The 23,024-nt window shown below is 34.9% G+C and overlaps 3 protein-coding genes and 1 long non-coding RNA gene across 5 annotated transcripts; 2 read left to right on the top strand and 2 right to left on the bottom strand.

Annotated features, from left to right (window-relative positions):
- Nucleotides 1–22: 22 nt before the first annotated feature.
- Nucleotides 23–9,681, bottom strand: LOC143448708 (voltage-gated hydrogen channel 1-like). Its single transcript, XM_076948555.1, has 7 exons — nt 9,544–9,681; nt 8,232–8,410; nt 6,684–6,848; nt 5,614–5,788; nt 5,222–5,341; nt 339–456; nt 23–305 (listed from the first exon to the last, which is right to left on the bottom strand). Exons 1-6 carry the CDS (start codon nt 9,554–9,556, stop codon nt 350–352), a joined length of 759 nt encoding a protein of 252 aa, XP_076804670.1. The 5' UTR covers nt 9,557–9,681; the 3' UTR covers nt 23–305; nt 339–349.
- A 4,510-nt stretch (nt 9,682–14,191) lies between these two features.
- On the top strand, nt 14,192–16,794 carry LOC143450203 (uncharacterized). The gene is made up of 2 exons (XM_076950652.1): nt 14,192–16,473; nt 16,551–16,794. Exons 1-2 carry the CDS (start codon nt 14,820–14,822, stop codon nt 16,652–16,654), a joined length of 1,758 nt encoding a protein of 585 aa, XP_076806767.1. The 5' UTR covers nt 14,192–14,819; the 3' UTR covers nt 16,655–16,794.
- A 932-nt stretch (nt 16,795–17,726) lies between these two features.
- On the top strand, nt 17,727–19,253 carry LOC143450645 (uncharacterized). Of its 2 annotated transcripts, XM_076951279.1 has the most exons (3): nt 17,727–18,101; nt 18,310–18,377; nt 18,481–19,253. In XM_076951279.1, the coding sequence occupies exons 1-3, from the start codon at nt 18,034–18,036 to the stop codon at nt 18,849–18,851; spliced, it is 507 nt and encodes a 168-aa protein (XP_076807394.1). In that variant the 5' UTR covers nt 17,727–18,033; the 3' UTR covers nt 18,852–19,253. The 2 variants fall into 2 exon arrangements, 1 of the variants encoding a protein (XP_076807394.1); XR_013114752.1 differs by lacking the exon at nt 18,481–19,253 and having other exon boundaries at nt 17,727–18,226; nt 18,310–18,364.
- A 1,421-nt stretch (nt 19,254–20,674) lies between these two features.
- Nucleotides 20,675–21,141, bottom strand: LOC143450646 (uncharacterized). Its single transcript, XR_013114753.1, has 3 exons — nt 21,127–21,141; nt 20,805–20,906; nt 20,675–20,720 (listed from the first exon to the last, which is right to left on the bottom strand). It is a non-coding gene; the product is annotated as an uncharacterized LOC143450646 (long non-coding RNA).
- Between the last annotated feature and the right edge of the window lie 1,883 nt (nt 21,142–23,024).

Raw genomic sequence — 23,024 nt, forward strand, 5'->3', positions numbered from 1 at the left:
TAGGGTATAGACAACAATAAAGTTTCTCTGCAATACAACAAGTGCCATAGAGTATCTACGTAAATGAAGTTATAGTTGTACTGTTTTCCATATCAATAAAACAGCGAATTGAGAACTCAATCAGATACTTTCACAATGACATTCATTAACTTGTACAAGTTGATATTATCATGACATGAAGTAGCCTATGACTTATCATCTAGGTTGCTAAATAGGCAGAGGTAAATGAAAAATGCATATTTGTGCTCAATTTCATAATAAACAATCTAAGTGCTACAATATTGCACGACATGCCATGTAAAAGTTTTTTGATTATCAGTATAAAAACTTAAAGCATCAAGTAGTGAGATCAAGCTTCTGTAGTTTTGTGAATAAACCAATCAACGCTGTGAGACTCATCTTCGAACTTCACATCAACTCCATTTTCAACCAGAAGTCTTTTAAGTTCTTTTATTTCTGAATTATAGTAATAAATACAAAAGAAAAGTAAATAGGCAGGGAAAAACAAAGCAGTAATCGGCCAACAATCCATTACCTAGAACTTTATATTCCTATATTACCGATTAGCAATTGATACAGTATGATACAAGCTTGTAAGTCAACTTTACTATACTTGAATTTCAGAGTGACTTAACAGGTCCTAAAAATACGGCAATATATATTAGTATAAATTATACCAATTGCTTAAATTAATCATTGAATTTCTCAAAGTAATATAAGGGTTAGTTTAGCATTAAGTTAACAAGCTTTCACTTGTTTTCTAATTTCTGAAAAACTCTTCTGATTGCCACACTTAACTATTGATCACACATTATTTTGAGTTATTAAACACTGAACATCAAACAAAGCATTCCTAAAGTATTTGATTTTTGGTTTAACATTTTTATTGTGATTGCATTCTAAGGAGCAAAAAGAAATAATATAATTACAACTCAGTTTTTTCTACCCTGGGCGTTTTGAAGTTTTTTGGGGGGCGCTGTGTATATTGTACTTTAACGTTTGTTAACTAGTTTTGTTGGAATACAAGTTAATGCATTAATATAAATAACCCACACTATGCAGTACCTTATCAAGTTGGCTCAAAAAAAAACAACAGATGAATATTACTAAAGAATAAAATTATCATGAGTGTTGTCCATACTTTTGCTGTGAGATTCTTAGCACAATGATGTTGCCTTATAGTTTTACTTTAGGTCAAACAATAAAAGATAACACTTTCTGGTTAAAAAATAATCATGTTTTAGTTTAACTTTGCTAAACATTTGCTACGCTGTTGGACCCAAAATTTTAAATTCCATGTAATACTGTGGATCAGCATTAGGATATATACTATTGCTTCTTATTACCTTAAACACGTTTTAAAACGGCGCAATGAGCTATACACAATAGTGCAGACTATCCAGTATCCACGTCAAACATGGAGGCGACTTAAACACAGGCCAGTAACAAAGTGAGTCCCATCAAGGCTTGGTACCACTTAGAAATAACTTGCCTGATGAAAAATTTCATGCGGCATAGGTTGAAAGTAGGGTTGGATTATCCGGATAACGGTTAACCGGTTAACCGATTAAAGTTTGAACATTCTTTGTTACGTAGAGGCTGACTCCCGCTGAGCGCAATTAAACCTTTTTTCACACTTCTATTGTCTTATACTTTCAACTACGATACTCGTAAAATGCACGAGTGAAATTTACTATCACGTCACAAAGAAAGCATAATGAATGATTCTTTTAATAGAAGACTGCATTCTTATGGCAAGGTAAAGTCTGTGAAGTGTCAGTTGAAAAGCTTTGACTACAACCTAGTTTGAAGTTAATTGATTGAATTGAGTTGTTAATTGTTAATTAATTAATTGAGTTAATTGAAGTTAAATTTAAGAGATGGAATTTAAACGTTTCAAAAGTGATAATCCAGTTTGGGGCTACTTTCTACGATCAAGAAATGGTGAGAGGGCAATATGTGAAACCTGTGAAAACACGATTTCTTGTAAAGGTGGATCTATAGGAGCAATGAGAAACCACCTTGGTTTAAAACATAAGATTGTTCTTGACACAAAGAAAGCAAAACAGCAAGTTTCTTTGGAAAACACAAACAAATGTTCCGCAGGTACTAGCACGATTGAAAACTATTTTAAGCCAACCAAAGAGTCGCTGGAGAGGGTTGTTGCAGAGCTAGCAGCTGTGGACAGAATTTCTTTCAACACCATAGCTACTAGTAAGCAACTGAGACGAGCATTTTTAGCAAGAGGATACAAGCTACCACAAACGGTGCAAAATGTCAGAAGTATTATCATGACATTTTTCCAAACACTGAAAAGCGATACAAAGGAAATGATTGAAATAAAAAAGAGACTGGAAAATTCTGTTCTGTCACTCTTGATGAATATACGAGCACAAGAAGCAGAAGATACATGAACTTTAACCTGCACTATGATTCAGACCCCGTTAATTTAGGAATGGTAAGAATCAAAGGTTCTCTTCCAGCTGAAAGAGTAGCGAATTTGGTGGAAGAAAGATTGCAGGAGTTTGGCATCAAGATGGAAGACATTGTTGCAGCTACGACAGATGGAGCTAGTGTGATGAAGAGTTTTGGAAGAATGATTTGGTGTGTAACTTGTGTCCACCAGCTCTGTTTTGCGCATGGTTATCATTTAGCAGTAACTGACTTCTTGTATGCAAGGCAAAATCTCTTTGAAAGATTAGAGAATGAAAGGGAAAATAGTAATACTGGATCGGATTCAGAATTTTCTTCAGAAGAGGAGATGGAAGAAGCTGATGAAGCTGCTGTAGATCTTGTAGAGACTGAAACAACCGGTGTAGAACTTCAACGGTTTGTTGGGGAAGTGATAAGGAAGGTAAGAACAGCGGTGAAGATGTTTCGCAAAAGTCCTCTTAAGAACGAAATTCTGCAAAAGCATATCCAAGCACAATTGAATACAGAGCTGAAGTTAATTCTAGATTCAAAGACCAGATGGAACAGTCTTTTAGAGATGATTAAAACATTTGTAAGAGCAGAAAAATGTATCAGAATGGCTCTTGTTGAGATTGGAACTTCTATCACCATTACGGACGCAGAAATTAAAATTCTCCATGATCTGATTGATGTCCTTGAACCAGTTAAACATGCTGTAGATGGACTTTGCAGAAGGGACGCTACACTTCTAACCGCTGAGCGGATTCACGAATTTGTGCTTAAAACTCTTTCTAATTCTAATTCTGCGTACTCGGCATCTCTTAAGTCTCATCTTGAGGTAAGAATCAAGGAAAGGAGAAATGCATGTCTTGTTCATCTAGTTGAATATTTGCATGATCCCAATTTTCTGATGGAGAACAAGCTTGATACATTTGGCGAATACGGAAACAGAAACAAGATGTATGCTCTTGCAGCAACCCTAATGCAAAAATTGATTGCAGCAGCAAAGCCTGGTCCTGGAGAAGACAGCCAGTTGATATCACTCGCTTCTACCACGGTATGTAGAGGATCATCACGTGAATCTCTCAAGGAGGAATTAGAGCAAGCTATCATGTCGGCATCAATTCCAGTATCAGCTACTCGTCCTTCCAGTACTCCAAGTCCAAACCTAAACAGAAGAATGGTCCAAAAGGAATGTGAAGTCTTTGAAGCTTCTGGGAAACGACCTGCCAACCTTCAGACTCTCTATGAAGCGCTGCTTACTATTCAGCCCACTTCTGTGGAAGCAGAAAGAGCATTCAGTGCATGTGGACTCTTTGTTACAAAACTCCGGTCCCGTCTACAGGATTCCACAATTGATGCATTGTGTTTTATAAGGAGGGCGTTGCAGAAGCAGTGAACATTAAATTTGCGTGGTTTTTCTCGTATTCGCTCGTACTGCGCGTGTACGTAGATCTACAATAAAACTGTGTAATGATTTTACAATCCATTTTTCATGCAAACCTCGTGAAATCGATTGTCTCACTTAGCAGTTATTATCCGGTCAACCGGTTAGATAAATTCCAAATATACGGATATATCCGTTATCCGGATAGTAAAAATTATTGATATCCGAACTAACCCTAGTTGAAAGTAATGTAATGGTTGCTCATTTTTTTTCAGAAGTTGTGTTTTTATCTTCTTTGAGCCTACAGATACTTAAAAACTTAGTGCTATTATATTGTAAAGATGAGCAAGTCGCCTAACTGTGAAAGATGCCATCACAAACAATCATTATCAAATGTTGTCAAGCTGCATTTATTTGTTGCCGTGAGAGCTTGCATTTATGTCATAATTTAATTGTTGTTTCACAAATATTGGACATTGTAAAAGATTCTTCTTATTGGAGGACGCAAAAACTTCCTTTGCTAAAGTTGGAAAAGCACCAAAAAACTTTGCATTTCTACCAGCAATATGATTAAAAGGTTGGAACCACTGCGCTAACCCAAATATATCATGGTTAGTTTTATCACAAAAACCTTTTCTTGGTGCAGTCCCATTTCATTGCAAACATGTTGCTATATTATGACGACATGAAAAGTATCGTCACATTTTCCCGTCCCATGTAGTAAGGGGAGGCAGTGTTTCCAAAAAGTTCAGAAGGGATAGGTTAAGACCCACCTTTTAACTGAATATAAACAGATAATAATAATTATAAAATCAAAAAAAGATATTTATTACGCCTTTTGATTAATTATGGTGGCTAATAACAAGAATCACAGTGTTGAGGACTTGAGGTTGAAGATTTTTTTCAAAACTGGTTCAATTATTTACTTGAAACAGCATATGAGTTCCTGTTGATTTTCATTGTGTCACACTCACTGTAGTGCTTGCATAGATTAACCATGTACGGAAATTTTGGAAAAATAATAATTTGTCTTTGAACTTATATAATTACACGAAAACTTATTTCTGGCACATGCAGTTAAATGATAAGTCCTAAAGGAGTATAGATTATAGTTTTAAAAGAAGCAACAACAATTACAAAAAAGAAGATAAAGTCCATTTAGTTTATAACATGTGCCAATGATTTGGATTAGGTAGACAATGGTATGGTATCACCCTATTAACGGCCGGATAGTTTCTGTCAAAAACTGCATAGCACATTTTTGAAAACTTTGGGGAATATTCCTGAAAGAACAGACTGTGCTATACACGTTTTGGAAAAATCACAATATTTGAGACAAAAAGGATGAACATAATCGAGCAAGACAAATAGCAACAAAACTTATATTCTTGCAATTTAAATCCATGACAAATACTTTCTTACCATTAATTTGTGATTGCAATTTCTCCTGAGCCTTCTTTAATATCTCTTCTAAAGCTCTGTTTTTGGCCTTGATTTCATGAACTCTATTGTCAGCCTCACTTTTAATTGTAAATATCACTCCTGAATTTAAATTGTACATCAAGGTAAGCTGTAATACACATTGTACTAATATATATATATCAGTGAAAGTCAATATAAACACAAATTTTCAAAAAAAATATCCTAATGATCTTAAAATTGAATTAAAGAGTTACCATCAAAAACGAAACATAAATATTTCAAAATCAAATAACTTACATGTGCGGCATTGTTAATAATATAATTGTTTCATATTACCCAAAGAATGTTTTCATCATAATACATAACAAAATCTTTAAAATTCATGATCATACCATTAAATATTCGAAGCACTCTCCACAACCGCAGAATAACTAATAATCCAATTGCTGCCAAAATACTTTCTTCATCAAAGGCTAAAGCAAGATCAGCTCCAAAAGACACAACAACTACAATCGCATCAATTACTTCCACCTTGTGATGAATAAAATGCTTGTAATCTGCATAGATCTAAGAATATGAAAGATTTTTATGTTATCGGAGCAACAAGTCACCACAGCAAAAATTAATTCTACCTATCAGTTGCCTCATAGCACTTATTGTGTAAAAATGAAAAATGCATCAAAACATCTGCTGATATGTTGTGAGGCACATTAACGTTAATTTTGCAGTAATTCACAGCAAAATTGCAGCTATGTAAAAAACAAAACTGGTGCACAAAACCAGCTGAAACAGTTACCCAAGATCATTATGCCTTGAACATAGGCGTTTAATAGACATATAGATTAAATGTAGAGTTAATTGCCAAAATATACACCGATTAGAATAATTTTTTGAAAATGTATTTCGCAAGTGTTTAACGTGATTAGTATATCCATATGTGAGTGAATGTTTACCGTGATTAGTATAGCCCTATGAGGCTATGATAGAAGAAATAAATCAATTGCATAGGTGGACATACAAAGAACATAGTGAAACAGGATAACAAACAACTAAATAAACAGTGGTCCAAAAATCATAAAATATATATACATGGTAACACGATAAATAGAAAGTACTATTTACAATCGAAATCCACAGAGTTTAATATATATGCTGCAGTATTTTTGTAACAAACTTATATTGTAGGTCTATTGTATACTCATTACCAACTGCCCACTACCAACTATCAAGTAAATCTCAAGGATTTAAAACACCATCCTGCATTTAATAACAAATTGACAAATATCAATAACGTGACACCCAAACACGATGATGCTAACATTGTTAGGAGGGTAAAACAATGAAATGCAAGAAAATGTTTAAATTTATACAAAGGAGTTGCTCCATCTGAAATTCAATTTGTTCCGGGTTTATCTTAAGCAATATATCTTAGCAATAGTTTCACTCAGTCATGAATACATACCTTTATTCCTATTTCAACCATAAACGCACTTAAAATGGCAATGGAAAAACCATGTAGTATACTGGGCAAAGGGTTGCTTTCTTCCAATGTGATGGCATCAAGATCAATCAATAATTCCAACACCACAAAAATGACATCAAGTATAACAAGTACTATAATGGTAATCTGTAATTATAACATTTATGTTTATATTGTATTATAGAGCCCACAGTATCCTACGATATACTATTAACTGAAACACTAAAAATTCTTAATTTTGTATTTAGAAATAGTTTTTAATATCACAAACATAGGCATTGATTTTTTCATAGAAAATGAAAACTCTAATCTGGGCAAACTGAGTATTGGAGATTACCCCATTGTGGGAGCATAAAGGGCCACAACGTTAACATTGTGTACTTTTGTAAATATGCATTATAACAGTCCGTTATACTACTTTTATATAGTAAATTGTTTTTCCAGCTTGTCCCCGAACACATTATGCTTGCTTCTTTTTTAAACTGTAAACGTAAAACTAATTTCTTACCAAGTACAAGTCTTCTAAGCAAGTGGTCTGCATTAAAAACGATATTGAAAAAATTTAACAAATTGAATAACTTACGCATGATTAATTATCATTAAATATAGGACACTACTGGTGAATGCAGAACTTTATTGTTTGCCGATAAGACAGAAGGTCACTTCCGTCTCTATGGTGCTTTCTGGTCTGTTATCTGTTCTCTTTTATAATCTAAGTTTACACTTGAATCGGCTTTCCATTTCACTTCCCAGTGGATCGCGACTCAATAGGAGGGCCACAAAGCACGCCAAAATGTTACAGTACCAAAACGATTTACGAAATACCATGAAGTGGGGCCAATCAGAACTATTGTAAACACATTTTTTTTCAAAAAGATTGTTTTTAATTTGATTCATTTGTATTACGTGACTAAAAGATATTACCAGCAAAAGTTAGTGACATAAATTAGTGGGCCTTTGAACAAAAACTGTAAGTTGGTCAAACGTGGAAAACGATTGAGAATCATTGTCTTAGTTGTTGTCTCTTTATTATCTTCCATTATGTTTTCGAAGTGAGCATGAGCGTTGCTCGCTCGCTCGGTAGGCTAGGATTCAAATGCACTACTTATTGTATTTATGGTGAACCTCCTCAATGAAAGCGCGAATGCTCTCTTAAAGTAACAACATTATTTATTGCAATTTAGGCAAAACATCGACATTGATATTGAGAAATAAGAAAATTTTTCATTTAAAAGAAGTTTAGCACATCCATTTGTAAGTTATTTTAGCCTAAGTTTTTCAGGTCTGTAAAATCCAGGAAGGCGCACTCTCTCACCCCTGCAAGAAATATTTCTAGCTAAATCTCTATCTAGCAAACCAGTGATAAAATGTAAAAAACATAATTATAAGCTCTATATAATATATACATATATGAAAAATTATGATCAGGCCTGTAAATTGATTATTAATTAATTATGTATACAGTAGCTGATATTCTATTTTAAGCATATGTTTAAATATTTATTGAATGATGTACAGTATATGGCTTACATGCACTGGCTTAGAATGAAGAATATGTTTCAGTTTTTCCTTGCTTGTTAATTCAGAATAGTGTGTTTGATGAAAGTCTAAAGATATGTTTTCGTTGTCAGACTTATGCCCATCAAACTTCATATACTTGAACATTCCCAATTCATCAGAACTGCTCTGTGGACTTGATTTTGCATTGTCTGTAAATAAAGGTAAAAAATAAACACCGCATGCAAAAACATTAAACAAGAATTAAATTGAAAAATATACAATACAGTAAAAGGTGGTTGCGTGTTAAACGCTAGAGCATCATTGTGATCACAGGTATTTATATCAAAACCACCTTTTTATCCTTTTTTTATTCTGTATCTTGCCAATAATGAATACAAACTATAAAAATACACGTAACAACGACCACATAAAGAAAAAAGCAGGTTACTCACTATCAACACGGGTATCATGACATTTTCGATTATGAGGTAAACAATATAGACGATGGTTGAACCGTGTTAACCCAAGTTCATAGTAAAATAAAAAAAACAAGATATATCATAGATTGACATTCAAGGTTAACGTTATTTTTTATTTTTCTATACGAGCTTTCGCAAACATAAGCTTGCTTCTTCTGGTGTACTAACAAATGATTTCTTAGGAAAATGATTTAAATAATTGGTAAATGAAGTATTATGAAGTTTTTTCAATACTTTTTCTTTATCATGTAAAGGAATTCATATATATGCTACTTACCTGAGTGAAATCGTTACAATCCGATGCCTAAAATGCTTGCAATTTAAATAAAAATGAAATGGGTTGACAATTTCCATTGTCAAGTATATGTGATCAAAAAAATCTTACCTATAATGTTGATAACATCTATAATGTTGATCATTAACAATTTTCAAAACTTTCCAATCCTACACATTACTAGTAACATTGAAGACGTAAATAATTTTCAGTTAGATATATACCTACCAAAAGCTTTCCAACTATGTTGACCAATAATGATTTTCAATAACACATCAAATTCACAGTTACAATTTTGCGTTTGGTATTATTTTGGTGTTTTAATTTTGATTTTGGTGTTCTAAGCAAAGACATGTGTGCACAGCTTACTGCAACAACTTTACCCAGAGTGGTATGAAAAGTTATTGAACAGATATGTTAGATCAGATGCATATGTCCTATGCAACTTTTCTAATGCGTTTTACATCTTAAAAATGGTAATGGCAGAAAAAAAATACAAAACTTTCAATGATCAAATTTTAAGAAACTGCTCAAAAGCACATCTTTGCATTGTTTGAAATTTAAAAAATATATAGTTAATAAACTTTACCTGATAATTCCATGATGCAATATGTATGTCCACTATCAGTACCACTATCATCAGTATGCAAAATAATTTTTAAATAAAAACCTAGCCATATAATATTTATTTCTTCATGAAATAGAATAATATATATATATCATATATAGCAAATTTAGATAAGTTTTAAGACAAGCAGTCATGTTCTGAATAAATATCAAATCTTTAAATCACAGCCTATCTATATGCCAGTACCAAAACTACACAGTATGCAAAAACGGGATGCAGGGCTAAAGCGTAAGCAACTTTTAAAATGTTTTTATACCAAACGTATTTTACATGTCCTTACTGTATATATTAGCATATTTCTTTGCATAGCCTTAGATTAAAAATAATACTGACACTGTCTCACTTTCTAATTACAAACATTAATACTGTGTTTGTTCTTTCATCATTTTTGTTTTTTTACACTTTTTTGTGACATCACTGTGTTAGGTTTAGCGGAATAGTCGAGTGTTGTAGTCAAGGATGTTCTTAATTTTGGTATCTCTTTGGTACAAAATGGTATACAAAAGGTGTTGAAATGGACAAAATACGAACCTCTACCCTAAAAATAAGACGAAAATAAGGACGCAAGTAAAAATAAGGACATTTCTTAGAAAAAAAGGACAAACATAGTTGACATCCTATTACCTCTAGTCAGTTAAACTTGACTGTTTATGCTGAATGTAATTTTGTTAGATGTCTGTTAAGTATTAACTGAGGTGTTGTTTAAGTATGAGTTTATCATCTTGTTATATAAAATTAAAGTAATCTTTTAAGAAACAGACATATCACATTCTCCAGGTAGACAATGCAGTCAAAGGAAGACATCAGATCTGCTTTTAAGTTGGCAATCTTAAAGGAAAAGTAATGATTAAAAGTCTCTGCGATACTGCAGTCACTGTAAAAATCGCAACATCTAGATTTATATCCCAAAAGTTGGCATGCCAATGTGAACAACTCATTCTGATGGTGTGGGATCTTGTTCGGCAACCTGCCATAGTACTTACACTTGGCGACTTTAACTAATTTACCAATAACCTAGCATTGATCATTGTATATTACTTTGGGAACCACAAGACCGGTTCTGTGCCAAATTCGTTCAATTTTTCTTCTCAAATTCCTTGCATTCAACAAATTTTTAGAAAACTATGGTGTGCATAGTCAACGGTAGCCACTTTGCTTATCAATGGAGCATGTCGATGGTATCTCGACAAAGGGCAGTATACGACTCCAAAAGAGACTCAAAAGACCCAGAAAGGCAGTCGACTGCATTAGCAGTGGATATCTGTCCTAAAATTGGTCGATGAAATAGACAGGTATTACCGGAACTTCACCAGCTTTCTCTCCCGTTAAACTTTGAAAAAGTTGAGGTGGGAAACAATGACAAGATGGCCAGATCGACCAGGCCAGGGTCGCTGATAGAAATTGGGATCTGGAACAGTAAAGAAGATTCGTGTAGAATCATAAGATCGAAGGGTATAACCAGATGAGTGAGTAGGAGAAGAATCATGTTTCTTGAGGTCATGTACCTTAAGAAGGTCAAAAAACTTTCTTGCATCAGAGTTGCTGGGGACATCCACGTGAAAATTGAAATCACTTGTTATAACAAATTCATGTGAGTCCAGCATTAAAGAATCAAAAATTCAGACCACTCATCAAAGATTGCAGTATTGTTGAGGCCATTAGTCCGCGAAGGAGGAGGGCGGTAGATCATAAACATAAACGCAGTTGTGCGAGAAAGTCATTTGACAGCATAAGAGCTCAACTTCATGAAATTTGCAACCAAGTTGGCTATTAGTCACTACAATTCTCAGGTTGCTCCTAAATAGCAAGTCCACTCCGCCTCTTGTATTTTGTAATTTTGTATCCCTGTGGAATCATCTCCTGCAAAATTTTCAGTAAGTGCCATAATGTCTATATAACTTGTCAAAAGAAAATCAGCTACGGCCAAAGTCTTACTGGCAACCAAACAACAGTTCACCACAACCATAGTTATCAAGGGCCACATACCGAACAATATTCCTTCCAAGCTGGCACAAATTGGAACAAGATAATCCAGTGTCTGAAAACGCTTTCTTATTAGGCAAATTAAGGTTTCTGCCTCTGGGTAACACGCACAGGATTGATTATCCTCGGTTGAACTACACTTAGGCCTAGGTTAGTTCTCAGGCTACCGCGCTGCGACAAGGAAGGAAACTTTTGAATCACACAGAAATAGCCCACGGAATACACACTCCTGCCGCACCTTGTGGATGGTAGTGCGTTAATGTCAAGCAGCCTTATCACAGTTCAGGCCCATAATGATAACCTGCATTCCGTCATAGAACAAGCAACATATAACAATTCACTTTTGGAATTCATCTTTAGGCATTTATATCATGCCAAATTTCTCTGAACTGCCTTTAAAGTTTAAGAGAAGAAAAGGCTAGATAAAAGCAAATTGGGCTTGCAGTTGTTCAACTGCAGCGCTACACTAATAACAATCAAGCTGAAACCTTGAAAGTGTGAAATTATTTACTCTTTTCACACACAAGAATAAATAAAAATAACCACATCAGGCCAAGTGATCTGAAAAAAACGTCTAAAATCGGGCTTATCCTAACTTTTGTCATTTGAAAGCAGCATTTCTTAATTCTGATCAAAATTACTTACAGCTAGCAGAGGCATCCTACATAAAAGTGTAAAAAATAATGCTATTACTTTTACTTTTAAAATGTGTTCAAATGGAACTCCCCACTTCCCAAAGAATGCTACAATCGATGGGCTTGTAGCATGCTTTGGGAATAATCTGAAAACTTCTTATAACATTTCTATTTAGCCTATTTATCTAAAGAAGACTTGCACCGTGACTTGCAATGGATCTGTGACGTCATCGATCTGGTCGTCAAAGGAACAACTCGGCCTTATTGATTTGTATTAGTTTTAATGAATTTTTACGTCAATGTTTCCATCAAATTCCGAAGCTACCATTTTTTAGATTATTTTTTCATTTTCAGATTAATCACGTGACTACTTTGACTGAAAATCGTCAAAAACTAACTTCACGAAAATAGGCAGTTAATGGTGTATTTTGATTCCCTTATGCACTTAAGTTATCATTTTGAAATTTCAGTTACAGGTGGTAAAAATCCCTTCCAGTATTTGATTAGAGCAGTGCTTTTCAATTTTTTTTATGACAGTTCGCTCGCTTAATTGTCACAAACATCTCAACCGCACGTGATACAGTCCAGACTGAAAAACGTTTGGCAGGCTGGCGATTACGCCATTTGTTCACTTGTTACTGGTACTACTTATTGAAACTAAACATTTTATAAAACTGTGGCACGTAACGTTAACTGAAATTTTCTTAACTGAATGGTCTTACTCCTCGAGAAAGCTGACTGTCCGGCAAATCAGAAATTATAAAACAAACTTCTTTGGAACACATGCACATGGGACTTACTGATGAAAATGAACGCAATTAAGAACATCGAAAGTCACACAGAAGTAAAAATTAAAGGTACAGGTCCAATTATATCTTTTAAAAAACGAACAAATTTAGGTGTGGGATGTTTGTGTGGCACTGACTGCCACAAAACAATACGTACCAAAATCCGTGTATGTATCAACATTTGCAACCCCAATTCTACCCGTACAGACAAAAATTACAACACACTTTACACAGTCTTGAAACATTACGTGGGAGTTTTACTTTGCTTTAAGTCTGAAGCGGCCTGCGGGTGGCATTTTTAAAACCATTACATCATTTCTTGGAAAAGTGTTTTCTAGCCTAGTTATTGATTGAAGTTTATGAACTTGTTTTTTTGATAAACACTCCAACTGTCGTTTGATATTTGGAAACTTGCCCTGAATAACTTCGAGTGAACACTCCCTTTAGTACGTTCCCAGGTTGTTTCAAGCATCTGTGCTGATAAGAAATCTTTGTTGGAAATGCCCGCTTCTTAACTTAATACTGATAATAATTTATCTAGGTGTCAGCTTTAACTACATGTATCTCCCATTGCCAACACATTGTTTTCCTCGCTGCACAAATTCTGAAATGTTGCGTTTTTCTTGTCGAACATTTTCACTCCCAGCGCTTCACCGTTTATAAGCTCGCACTTCTATCAAGGAGCAGAGAGGCAGATAGAGAAAATTACCCTAGTTATGGTGATAACAACTCAATAGACATCTTATAAGCAGTGGTATTACTATGTTCTTGATTATGCGAAATATTGAGAAAGTGTACAGCACCTACAATAAAAACCTTTTCTTGTAAACTATTTATGTTATAATATTAAAACCTTTCGGCTGACAAGAGGTTGGAGTATTCCAACCGCACGCAACAATAGAGTCAGATAATTCAACAGGTAAATTAAGATTACCATAAACTTAAGTTAACATAAGATAAGATAAGAAAGGGCCCTGCAAGCCCACGTTACGTCAGTGTTAAACTGTCAAAGGCCAAATGCGAACCGGATTTGATTTCCAATTGGGCTACCCAAAGAGATTTAAACACATGAGTAGAAACTTCTCTTTTGCGCATGACGTCATTTTTGTTTCTTTTATTCTCTTGGAGCATATTCTACTTTCGACACGGTCACGGTTCACTACATATCAATAAACATGCAGACGACGACAATGATTTTCAGACAAGGCTGCCACTCGTAGGGATTTTACCCTACGGTAGGGTTTTTTGGCCCCTTGTAGGGTGTAGGGTGACCCTACGGGTTTTTCACCTTTATTCATAGATTTCCTTTTGTTTAAAGTAAAATAAAAATAAATTCAAATAATAAATTTACTGAATAATGACAAAAACATAGTCTAAGCCAGGGGTGGCCAAACTGCGGCTCTCGAGCCGCATGCGGCTCTTTAATGAATTAGCATTGTTGAATTAGACATGCATTTTCCCGGTCTAGACGAGTTGTTTGATCAGATTATGAAACAATGCGTTCTATCTGATGTAGTAACAATGGACTCATTGTTGTAACAATGGACACTTTAGTTAAGTAAATTGTCAGATTGAAGCTGTACGTCAGGGCTGACCTAGTTTTAAGTCTTGGTTATGGTTATACTAATAATTGTAAATTGCAAAAAGAGTTGGAGAAGCCCAGCAGGTGGAGACTGGAGAGTGAGACAGCAGATGAGCAGAATCAGCAGATTGTACAGACAGGATTACAGGAATCAAGTGATCTTGTTTTGATCAAGTCAAGTGATCTTGAATGCGATACTTTTATCATTAAATTACAATAATTCTGGTTGTTGACAAGTTGACAACGGTAATGCCCAAAGAGGTGAGATCCAAAAATTCTAGGTTTCGATCGCAAAGCTACAGAAAAGAATGGGAAAAGGAAAACTGGGCACAAGGATGGTTAAAAGTTTCGTCTCAGGGAGCATCAAAAGCATTTTGTCAATTTTGTGACAAGAACATTCTTGCTAGGAAATCAGAACTAATGAGGCATGCAAAAACTGCTCAACATTGTCAAAATGCTGCACAAGTTCTTGGAAGCACATCGATGGAGCAATACGTCACAAGTAGTCAAGGCTGCATCAAAGCTGAATTAAATACTGTGGCCTTAATTGCAAGACGCAATATTTCTTTCAATTTCATGTCATACATGGTACCAACCCTGAAGCATATTGCTAGTGATTCCAAAGCAATAAAAGATATGACCTCTGGTCGGACAAAAACAACATATCTACTAACAGAATGTATAGCTGTTGATGCTCATGAAAGGTTAATTCAAGAGCTACAAGAAGCTAAAGGCTTTTCAATTCTCTGTGATAAAGCATCAGATATATCAATGAATAAAATCTTTTGTATAAACGTCCGCTACTTATACAATGGATCACCAAGAACACAGTTATACCAACTCATTAGGCTAAAAAGGGGAAACGCAGAAGCTCTATTTGCTGCCTTGGAAGAAGCATTGGTTAAAGACAAACTCACATGGCAACAAGTGGTTGGATATGCTTCAGATGGAGAAAATTTGATGCAAGGTGGTAGTAATTCATTTTTAACACGGATGTTAGAAAAGATTCCTGATATTTTTGTATTGAAGTGTTATTGCCACAGCATCCATCTAGTGGCAAATCATGCTTGCAAAAAGCTTTCAAAAACAGCTGAACAACTTGTGCAAGACATCTATAATTATTTTAAAAATTCATCCAGCAGACAGGAGTCATTGAAAGAATTTCAACATTTTTGCAAAACGGAACCACACAAGATGTTGAAAATGTGTCAAACCCGGTGGCTTTCTTTACAAATGTGCACCTCAAGGATAGTAGAACAATGGAAACCACTGCAATTGTTTTTTACTGCAGAGGTATTTGAGGATCAATCAGCAACTGCTGAAAGAGTGCTCAATGGTCTAAAAGCACCTTATCTGAGGGCCACTTTTGAATTCATGAACTTTGTTTTAGATGAACTCACTGGGTTGAATCGTCTGTTTCAATCCAATGAATTCCAGCTGCACAATCTTTATCCCGAAGTGGTCCATGTGATGAAAATGTTTGCTTTAAACTTTATGAAGCGATCTTATATCAAAGATAGTCATATCCACCATCTTAATGTTGACGACAGCTCCCGCTGGCTTTCTATCCAAGAGGTTTATCCAGGCTTGATGGCAAGTGACACAATCAAAGAATTGCTACCTCATCAGAAAGAAAGTTTCTTGGAAAGATGTAGGGAATGGTATAGGGAGGCAGTGAAGCAATTATATCGAAGGATCAATTTAGATGACCCTGTACTCCAATCTCTTTCGCATTTGAAACCATCTGCTATTGTTAACGAAACTTCTTCAATCACTGCTGCAGCCACGATTGCTAGTGGACTTCCTTGCATTACAACTATGCTCAATGTTAATGCACAGCAGATTGACCGACAATGGAGATCACTTTTAGCAGATGAAAATATCATCTCTGGACAATGGAAAGGCAAGCCATTTGAAAATTTTTGGCTTGCTATGAGCAAAATTGATTCTTATAGAACTCTGGCAACATTTGTGCTGCAGGTAGCTGCTCTTCCACAGAGTACTGCAGTGGTGGAAAGAACATTCTCCAAGCTGAACTTAAACAAAACCAAACTGCGAAACAATCTTGGTGTAAATACTCTTGAGGCAATTATAAAAGTGAGTGAGAAATTTTCTGATAATTTTGACGTCACACCAAGACTAGCTCGGCTGCATGCAAATGCTAGACAATCATATATGAATAAATATTCTGCTGATGATCGTGTTGCTGCGGAAGAGGTGGAATTTATGGACAATGATGATTTTCCTTTTTGTTTTTGATCTCAGAAGATCACTGCCTAATTAGTTTCTTAGACAACTTTGTGATTTATATTCATAAATGTTTGTCATTTGATAATGGTACAGTAACTGTGGGTATGAGACACTGTGTTAACACTGCCTATTTGCACGTATGATACGGTAACTAGCTTATTTGTTGTAATTTATCATTTCCGTGATTTTAACACTATGAGTCTATGACAAGTGCTTCAATGTTTTGCAGACAGTATTCCACTAACTGTAAAATTAATATTGAAATTGTTTAATGTTTTTGTGATGTTAGTTATGACATTTGGCAGTCTGATGTACTTGTAAAGGAATGTTTCGTACTGTGAGTTGTTTACTCTGATGCTGTATTGTGAGTTGTTTACTGTGATGCTGTATCGTACTGTGAGTTGTTTTATTTTTTTTTTAAATATTTTTTGGGTTAGAAGATGTCTTATGATGGGCTTGCTTTAGTTTGATAGAGTTTGCTTGGTGTATATAGGGTATGATAACATGTATGGCTCAGCTTCACCACTAAAATTCAGAAAATTGAGGTAAGATAACCCTGGTGGTTTATATTCTGACTTAGTTGTTGAGTACAAGCACCAAAGAATGTTATCTGCTATTGCTCTTGTTATAAATTCAACATTACTGATATATTCAATTAGTGGAAACACAAACGTCAGTAAATGTTGAACTACTTTAGTTCTGGTGCTTTTGAACTGAAACTAAAGTAGTTATAAAGTGCCATAAAACTGCCAAAATTTCTTTTTTTTTTGTTCAAACTGCGTAGGGAGATGTAGGGTTTTTTTAGGTGTGCTGGTAGGGTTAATTTCTTTTTTTGAGTGGCAACACTGTTCAGATCTGTTTGCTGCTGGAAGAGATTAGTCTTATTATTACGGTGCAGTTGTTGGGATCCAATAGGTGTTAATTTTAATTGAAATTGATTAATGAAATCAGGTGATAGTTTTAGGTTCAGCAATTAACTTAGTTTCAGTTCCTTGAACTGATAATGCTGCTGTTTTGTATCAAGGCATGGCTTAGCCTAGCCTACTTGAGTTGCGCGGGCAGATTTTTTCGTTCCCCACATTTCTCTTCGACCAGACAATTAGCAACTAAACTCATTAGCATAGGCCTTATGTTGCAGGTGTTGTGTCATTAAAATAGGCTACTGAAAGTCTGATTTCAGATCTTGTTATTGTGGTGCAGTTGTTGGGATCTAATGGATGTCAATTTGAAGTTAATTATTGAAATAGATTGTGACCCAGAAGACGATGCAGCAAACTTCATGTAAGATAGGATATGCCTATTAATCAATTAGCCAACTGCTGTTGAGCTTGTCCTGTATGGCGGTCACCCAGAGTGTACGTTCTCGCCAATTTATAATAAACAGCCAAGCAAAACAACAAATTAATGTAAGTCGTAACGAATATTTGAAGAAATACTGTACTGATATATTGATGTCATTTAATCTGACAATGAAAATATTTATTTGCAGATGTGGACAATGTTTGCATAACTGCACAAGTAATGAAACTTTGCTGGCTCATCAAAAAACTGCTCACGGTATATTTGTTTTTTGTTTGAAACTTATTTCATTTGGAGCTCTATCATTGGCAGATTCCGATTAAAAAAATCAAACAAACTTAATTTTACACTTGTCTTGCAGAATCTACTTGCAATAATGTTACAAAAGAAAAGCTGATGGTATGGTGGGAAACAGTGGGTGGCGTTAAAACAGATCTAACTGCAGATGCGGTTAACTATTTTATGAAGCTATTTTCTTCGTACAGTTCACCGGATGAACTGTTTCATAAATTCTCCTGTGATGGAATTACGTGCATCCCATCACTATTTTTCTTGCCAAGAAAATTGTCATTATGTTTAACACGAAAATTGTTTGATATATTTTTATCACACGTTACCACTGTTGCACACAACAAAAAGGGGAAACACTTGACATTACACAAGTTAACCCGAGACGAAGAATTCATAATTCAGTACATAGGTGGTTATATTTTGCAGAAACTCACTGTATAAATCCGAGAGAAATAGATCTATTGTCTTGTTTAACTGATTATAGTAATGAAACCACTAATAGTTCCTTGATTTCCGCTTTAAATAATAACAATTATGGACATCTTACAGTTCCAGCGAAATCACTAGTGAAATTGTTGATGTATGTAGAAAGTGTCTTTAGGAAACAAGACATAAAGGAGCACATCATGGAAAGTTGCATGTCTTCTTTGAGTGTTTGTAACATAAAAGATATATTTGAAAATCTTGTTTTTGATGAATGTTTGCAAAAATTGTGCATGAAAATATGTAAATTTTACGTGAAGATTAGATGCTATCAAAAAGCCAATCATTTAAATTCAGTACTGCATGTAACCTCTGATCAAAATGTAAGTCTGAGAAAATCATTAAAATGAATGTACATTACATAGTTTTCTTCTTACATGTACTTCGTCAGTTTTAGCTCAAGAAGGATTAAGTGTTACTGTATTGCACAAGCAGACTGTCAAAACACTCGAAATCAAGTTATTTTTTTCGCTTCGGCATTGGATCATCGCAAACATCACCATGTTTCCAGTCAATAACGTGATTTACATTTGACCCCTTATGTGACTTGATATTCTTTTTGCACATTATCACATTTTCAAATTGTGCATATTGGTGAATATCAGGCACTTCATTTCGACGGCCAGTTTGTCTCATATGACCGAAATAGGCCTCCAATGGGTCTTGGTTTAAGCGCTTAGTTAAGACGTATGAACCTTCTGGGCTGTTCTCCAACAAGAATTTCACCAATTCAGCAATGGCCATGGATGTGGAAACTAAACCGTCGTAGGTTTGATGGCTCAGAAACTGCTTTGACTGTTCGGAAATGGACCCAGTTAAACTGCTTTTCCATTGTTTTAACTCTGAAAGGAATGTATTAAGCCATTTCAGACGAGGATCATCAATCGTTGTATATGGTTTCAAGTCTGGGTTGTATGAATAATTTAATCTGGTGTTCATGAGGTCAAACCACTTATTCATCAAACCAGCAAACCACGTACTCATCTTCATTTCCTCTCCACCACGACTCTTCATTAAACTGGAGACAGTTCCAGAGAGCAATTGTGCGGCATAGCAAACCCGCATTTTTGCGTAACTCTTATGGGAAAAATGGCCATCAGTCAACTAGCAACTTCTCAACTCTGAACTTTCAAATAGGTAGGGAACTTTGCAAAAATGCTCCCACAAAATGAAATGTTGATTGTACTTCATCATTCTAGCTCCACCTGGACGGCTGGATCTCACACAGTTACAGGCTGTCTTCAGCAAGTGTGGAGGGTCACTAATCAAATAAATAGGCATTTCTGGCTGATAAATATTAATGCACTTATAGGGGACGGTCAAATTGGAATTGTTGAGCAATTGGAACAATTTTCGATTGCAGGATGCACCATCAGCAACAAGTGCTAAGACTGTAAAACCACATCCGGCCAAGGATTCAACCACTTCCCAGAACATGCTAACCAAGTGAAATGCCTTTGTATTCTTGGTGGCATAAAAGACAATAGGCCGGGAAAAATTGCTAAGGATACTCCTACCATAAAATTGTAGGGCATGTGTGGCAGGAGCTTCATTATTGTATTGTCTGTCGACACCCAGATCAACAAATCCTATTATTCGGTCTGTTGCTGCATTATACACAATATTTTCTTTCACTGTAAACAAAATAAGCATGAATAAGAATCTTACACAGTGTGATTAATAGTGTTAAAAATACCAAGAAAAGTTTCACCTTTCATTTCATCGATTGATATAACGAGAAATCGTTCATGTGATGCTAGACTGAGACTTTTGGATTTCAGTTCTAAAACATTATCTTGAATGCCAGGTGCAGTGCAGTAAACGTTTCTGAAAACAGTACAAAAGTGAGCAAGTGAAACAAGTAGGTGTAGGTAGGTAGCCAAATTGCAGAGAACTGAACCCATACGCTACCGATAGTCATTTAGGGTGCGTGAGCTTGGTAGTCGTAAAATGCCACTTTGTCGTAATTCTTCATAGGCATTTTTACTTTTAGCAGCTAGACTCAAACAGAACCTATAAAGAAAATTGCAAGGGTTGATTTTAGCACGCTTTTACGAAATAAACAAAAAATTAAGGTCAACTGAACTTAAAACATATTGATATCTTTACACCAATTACTTCAGTAGTTTATTACTCAAGGAGACCTAGACCTACTTTATTAACTCAGGGTGATATCTTTCCCCATTTCTTTATGTAACAAATGCAATAGGCACAATTGAAAAACTAGTTTTACCTGTATGCAAGTTTCCTAATTGTTGGTTCCAATTCAGAACTGAATGGTGTCATAGATCTGGTAGTCATGTGTGGCAGGCCACTTCCAGAATTATACAATCCAGAACATATTGAAAACGATTCAATATCTTTTATGGTGCCGTGTAGTGTTTGAGTAGTTATGTCCAGGGAGTAAATACAACTTGAGCGAGGTGCTTTCCAGCCATAATAGCATATCCTTAATTACATGTCATATAATACTCCAATCGAGTATTTAGGTTGATCACAGCCATCATAAAAAGAAAAAACAACATTTTTGTTTTCAAATGACCTCTGCCAACCTTCCGGCAAGCGAGCAGATTTCAAGGACGCAACAGATTTGAAATGTATTTTTGTTTCAAAGATACGCTTCTTCGGCGGCTTTCTTGAATGTACCTGCGCCAAAGTCAGCTTAGGCAAAGACAAAGTGGGTACTGCTCCTTCACGTAATTCTTTACCGGAACCCTCTGCAAAAAAACTCTTATTTGTGCATACATGAACATTTTCAATTTTGATACTTGTAATCGTACATATATTAATCTGAAACCACAGTGAAGGTTTGCACTAATAGCTTGTTACAGATGCAGTGTTATGCTGTGTTTAAATCTCTTTGGGCTACCGTTGTAATATCCTTAAGCAAGGTATGAACGACCCTTACTTTTGATCAGTTGTCTTGATGTACAGTACCAAATTTGCATAATACAAAAAACTAAAATATAATATGTGTGTATCTACCGAGTAGTATATAATTTTGCGGTTCTGGTACAACTGGTATATAATTTCGCGGTTAACTGTATAAAATGGAAGTTATCAAAGAACTTGAAATTAAAAATGATCTATCAAGGTTACCATCTGGGCTATCATGAGTTTATGGGAGATATAAAGTAACTAAAGATTAAGATTTTTCAGAAAATAATTCATTTTTACATGATTTGGTAATTGTTTGTAAAGATGAGAACCATACTCATTTTGATATATTCGATTTATTTAAAATTTTTGAAGATGAAATTATAGAAAATGACGAAATTCTTGTAAATCCTAATATTCGAAGGTCATTTGCTTTCCAATACGGTGGAAAAGATGAAGACAATTATGACTACTGGGGATATGATAGTGACGATTACAGTGAATAATTAGAGTGACTAATCTAGTTTCGTATTAATTCATATTTAACATTAATTATTTTATTTTACATAGCACGTGTAATTTGAAAGGTTATGATGCCACTCATATTTAGAAAATTAGCAGACCGTGGTGAGGGGATTCAAAAACAAGTTAGGTCATGTGACGTTTATGATATTTAAAAAAATGTTAGCATAGTATTTTTTAAAGTAATATTTTACCTTAAGCAATATTTTCAAAGATAACCTATACATGTATTTCCAGAAAGTTTTATTGTAATTTAATTTGATTCATTTTGCTCATCACCTGCTCTTGTTAATATGCGTAAGTTTTCTAATCTATTACACTAGTCAACACACATTTTGGTGCCAAGAAAGTTTCAACGGTTTTAGGGTATTTTTATGTCGCTGAATCCAAAAATGGCATTAGTTTTTCCGAATTGGCTCTAGTTTTTGAGATATTCCATATTTTTGTTTCAAAAAGTGCTAAAAATACGCAAATTTTGACATAGGTAAAATTCTCTTTATACTACAACTTTGATGAGTCTACATCTGTCTTTTCAATCATGTGCATACAGTATTCTTCTATTTCTGATGCGATATTGTTAAAGACGCAATCGTTAACACAGAGAGCCTTCTTTACGCGAATCATGTTTCATGTGAAAATCAAGCAAAAATTATAAAACTTAGGCGATGTTAGCAGTAAACAACAGATTTTTGTAACGCAAAAACAGGCGACGTCAAAGCACAAACACTACTT

This window comes from Clavelina lepadiformis, chromosome 3, assembly GCF_947623445.1.
Source record: "Clavelina lepadiformis chromosome 3, kaClaLepa1.1, whole genome shotgun sequence".
NCBI classification, from domain to species: Eukaryota; Metazoa; Chordata; class Ascidiacea; order Aplousobranchia; family Clavelinidae; genus Clavelina; species Clavelina lepadiformis.

What these genes read in the sequence shown, in the direction of transcription:
- LOC143450645 (XM_076951279.1), top strand. Translation starts at nt 18,034, where the DNA reads ATGGATGTCAATTTGAAGTTAATTATTGAAATAGATTGTGACCCAGAA. An exon ending in GACGATGCAGCAAACTTCAT is followed by an intron (nt 18,102 to 18,309) that starts GTAAGATAGGAT and finishes ATTTATTTGCAG; the next exon opens with ATGTGGACAATGTTTGCATA. An exon ending in TCATCAAAAAACTGCTCACG is followed by an intron (nt 18,378 to 18,480) that starts GTATATTTGTTT and finishes CTTGTCTTGCAG; the next exon opens with AATCTACTTGCAATAATGTT.
- LOC143450203 (XM_076950652.1), top strand. Translation starts at nt 14,820, where the DNA reads ATGCCCAAAGAGGTGAGATCCAAAAATTCTAGGTTTCGATCGCAAAGC. An exon ending in CATCTCTGGACAATGGAAAG is followed by an intron (nt 16,474 to 16,550) that starts GCAAGCCATTTG and finishes TTTGTGCTGCAG; the next exon opens with GTAGCTGCTCTTCCACAGAG.
- LOC143448708 (XM_076948555.1), bottom strand. An exon ending in TTCATTCTAAGCCAGTGCAT is followed by an intron (nt 6,849 to 8,231) that starts GTAAGCCATATA and finishes TTATAATTACAG; the next exon opens with ATTACCATTATAGTACTTGT. An exon ending in AGTGCTTCGAATATTTAATG is followed by an intron (nt 5,342 to 5,613) that starts GTATGATCATGA and finishes ATTTAAATTCAG; the next exon opens with GAGTGATATTTACAATTAAA.